Here is a 2,968-nt window from a genome sequence, read left to right as displayed (position 1 = left end):
TTCCACACATGCAACGTGTGGCCAAATGTCCACAGTATTGTAGTCTTTGGGCGTCCAGCCCACTCGGGGGGCCCTCAAAAACTACAAGTTCCAGCATGCTCCCCGTCACAAGCACCCTCTCTCCGCTCGCTGCCTCAAACCATCTCTCTGCTCCTTATTAGCTCTCAAGCCTAACGTGCTGTTCCATGATTGGATGTAGCTCTTGTCGCTCGTAAGAACTTGTGGCTGAGGCTAGGCGACAGGTGCTTTGGAGTCATCCAGGAGATGGAAAGTTGCTTGACCAAGATGAGGGGCTGCCTAACCAATAAAGTCGCCACCCTCTCAGCTGCTAGGCTATACTTTTTAACTCCTTGGAGAAGCTAAGGTTGAAGGGCTTCCGGCCGGAGACCATTATATGGCACACCCGGAAGGCGGAAGTTCTGGGGGCGGAAGTGGCGGAGAGCAGAGGAGAATGGCGGCAGAAGGCTGGTTTCGGCTCTGGGGCTGGGGCCGGCGGTGCCCGGGAAGTCCTAGGCTTACCGGCCCCGGCCCTGGCCCCACTACACCTCTAATTCTTCTTCTGTTTCTGGGTTCTGTGGCTGCGGACATAACTGATGGCAACAGTGAACATCTCAAGCGGGAGCATTCGCTCATCAAGCCCTACCAAGGTGAGGCCTTTGGGGCAGAAATGGGTGAAGAGTGAAGGCGAGGCTGGTCAGGCGTGTCCTTTCTCTAGAGCAGAGAAGCTCTTTGGGTTTTCTGTCTCTGGCAGGACGAGTACTGGCATAGCCTCTTACACACTTGTCTATGCCCTTTTCTCTGCCCACAGGGGTCGGTTCCAGTTCCATGCCTCTCTGGGACTTCCAAGGCAGCACTATGCTCACGAGCCAGTATGTACGTCTGACCCCTGACGAGCGCAGCAAAGAAGGCTCTATCTGGAACCACCAGGTGAGTGTTTCTCAAGAGCATACTGTCCAGTTAGACACTCTTCCTTGCCTTCCCAGTAGCTAAGACCTTGGTTTATAGGCTTGCCCCTTCCTCCTCAGTACCCTCCCCATTTTGGTCGCACTAATAATAGCAAGTGAGGGATATTGTGTAGTTACTGTGTCAGGGGCTGTGCCTGGCACCTTACACCCTCACTTAATTTCTAAAAAAGCTGTGCGAGGTAAGTGATGGTATCGCTTCTGTTTTACCACTAAGCAACTAAGGTTCAGAGTTCAAAGTGCCTTACTCAAAGTCACATAGCTAGGAAGCAGCGAAGCTGTGGGCTGAGTTGAAGTGAACCCCCTCAATAGTGGGAAGAATGGAACAAACTAGATCTTTTGGGGGTATTTTGCTTGTATTAGGTAGTGACCTTCCTATGCCTTATGTTGTATTCAGTCTCAAACTGGCTGTTTTAAATGATGGCTTTCATGGTTTTATGTAGAGATAGCCAGTGACTGGAATAACCTACAGTTAACCTATCAGACTGATCTGTCTGATCTCCAAGCCCACAATTCACTTGATGCACCTGACTCCTTTCTCTTGGACAATAGAGGAACCCCTTAGTGCATGTTTGAGGGTGTTGTCATCAGTGGTTTGAAGGGACTGGACTTGGGGGCAATTTTAATTTCTGTGGCCATTGCCTCAGAGGGGCATATAGTACATAAACAGAGGCCAATACCAGCTGCTACCCAGATTGCACACTGAGGAGGTCTAGATGAGGAAAGGGGTGAAAGAGGAATGATTTGGGCTGGGTTACACGTGGAACCTGCTTCTGCAATAGCCTGCGTAATCCTAGCCCTTCCCACACTTAAGCTGCTTAAACCAGTGTCCTAGTTTTCTCCACCATCCTGTTCTCTGGTCCCTTCTGGTTGACTTTCTCACTTAGTTTTGGAACCCACGCTGTCCTTGTGTTGCCTCATCTGACTATCTCCTCAGCTTCTCCTCTCCTTCCTGCCCTGTGCCCCCACACTGCTGTTACTGGTATCTGAGGTTATTTTCTTCAGCTTTCACTTTGAACATCAGAGCCTGGGGTCTTCTGTGAGGGCATAAGCATGCATTTTGTCTACACAATCTGGTCCCTGTTTCCCGATGTCTCCAGATACTCTGTTAATTTTGTTCTAGCATCTCTGGCTGCCTTTTTGCCTCAGGACCTTTGCACATGTTGTTCCTTCTGTCTGGGACACTGCCTCCTGGCTCTTCATGCCTGCCTGGCTCCTTCTGGTCTGTCAGGTCTCAGTTCAGCTGCCACCTGCTCAGGGTACTTCATTAACCATCTTGTCTCCCTGAGTGGGATTCTGTCACATTTTTCTGTCTTAGGACTTTCAGACTTTTTTTTAGGTAATACTACAGCCTTATTTTTTTTATGGAAGTGAGTTCAGAGTAATGTTAATTTCTTCTTTTTTTTTTTCTTTAAAGCAAAGTACAGATAGTGCCAGGATTGTTAGAAATGGGATTTAGGCACAAATAACAGACACATCTAGGACAGTGGATTAAATTAAGGTTGTAGGTAGCTGGTGATTGACATTGTAAGTGCTTAAAGATGTCACAGGACTAAGAGGATTCTGTGTTTAACTTCACTGAATTTTCATAGTCAAAATGAAATATAATCATTTTGCCTGCCTTCCCCATTCAGCTCCAGGGACTTTTCCTTTATGGCCCTGCTGATAGTCCTTAAAGGTCTGGAGTGGTTCCTATAATTCTGAAAGAGATTACTTAGAGTTCTTAGAATTTTCTCTCCAGCATTTCCCAAAAACAACCTCTTCCTTCACTGAGGTGGAGAGATACTTTCTGAACTTTTCTCCTTTTTGTCTCCTTCACTCACTCTATTGGGAGGAGGCTCACCCTCAGACAGCTTCTGCTGTCTTCAGAGCAACTATAGTGTGGTCCAGATGAAGGAGAGTAGCTAAGAGGTGATTAGAACTCTAAGTGCCTGTGTGAAAACCCCACACTGTACCCTAGAAGTGCATTAATGTACATAGTTACCATTCAATAAAAAAAAAAAAAA

At 47.5% G+C, this 2,968-nt stretch overlaps 1 protein-coding gene across 1 annotated transcript in view; it reads left to right on the top strand.

Moving 5' to 3' along the window:
- The first annotated feature begins 303 nt into the window (after positions 1-303).
- Positions 304-2,968, top strand: part of LMAN2 (lectin, mannose binding 2) — a 21,073-nt gene continuing 18,408 nt past the window's right edge. The window contains exons 1-2 of the mRNA XM_003802813.3: positions 304-647; positions 809-927. Of these exons, the coding sequence (XP_003802861.1) occupies positions 395-647; positions 809-927 (372 nt within the window). The 5' untranslated portion in view covers positions 304-394. The remainder of the gene's footprint in view (positions 648-808; positions 928-2,968) is intronic.

This window comes from Otolemur garnettii, unplaced genomic scaffold, assembly GCF_000181295.1.
Source record: "Otolemur garnettii isolate 467f Iridium unplaced genomic scaffold, OtoGar3 scaffold00261, whole genome shotgun sequence".
NCBI classification, from domain to species: domain Eukaryota; kingdom Metazoa; phylum Chordata; class Mammalia; order Primates; family Galagidae; genus Otolemur; species Otolemur garnettii.
The sequence above is the reverse complement of the archived record's forward strand: the minus strand, read 5'-3'. Positions and strand labels throughout refer to the sequence as shown.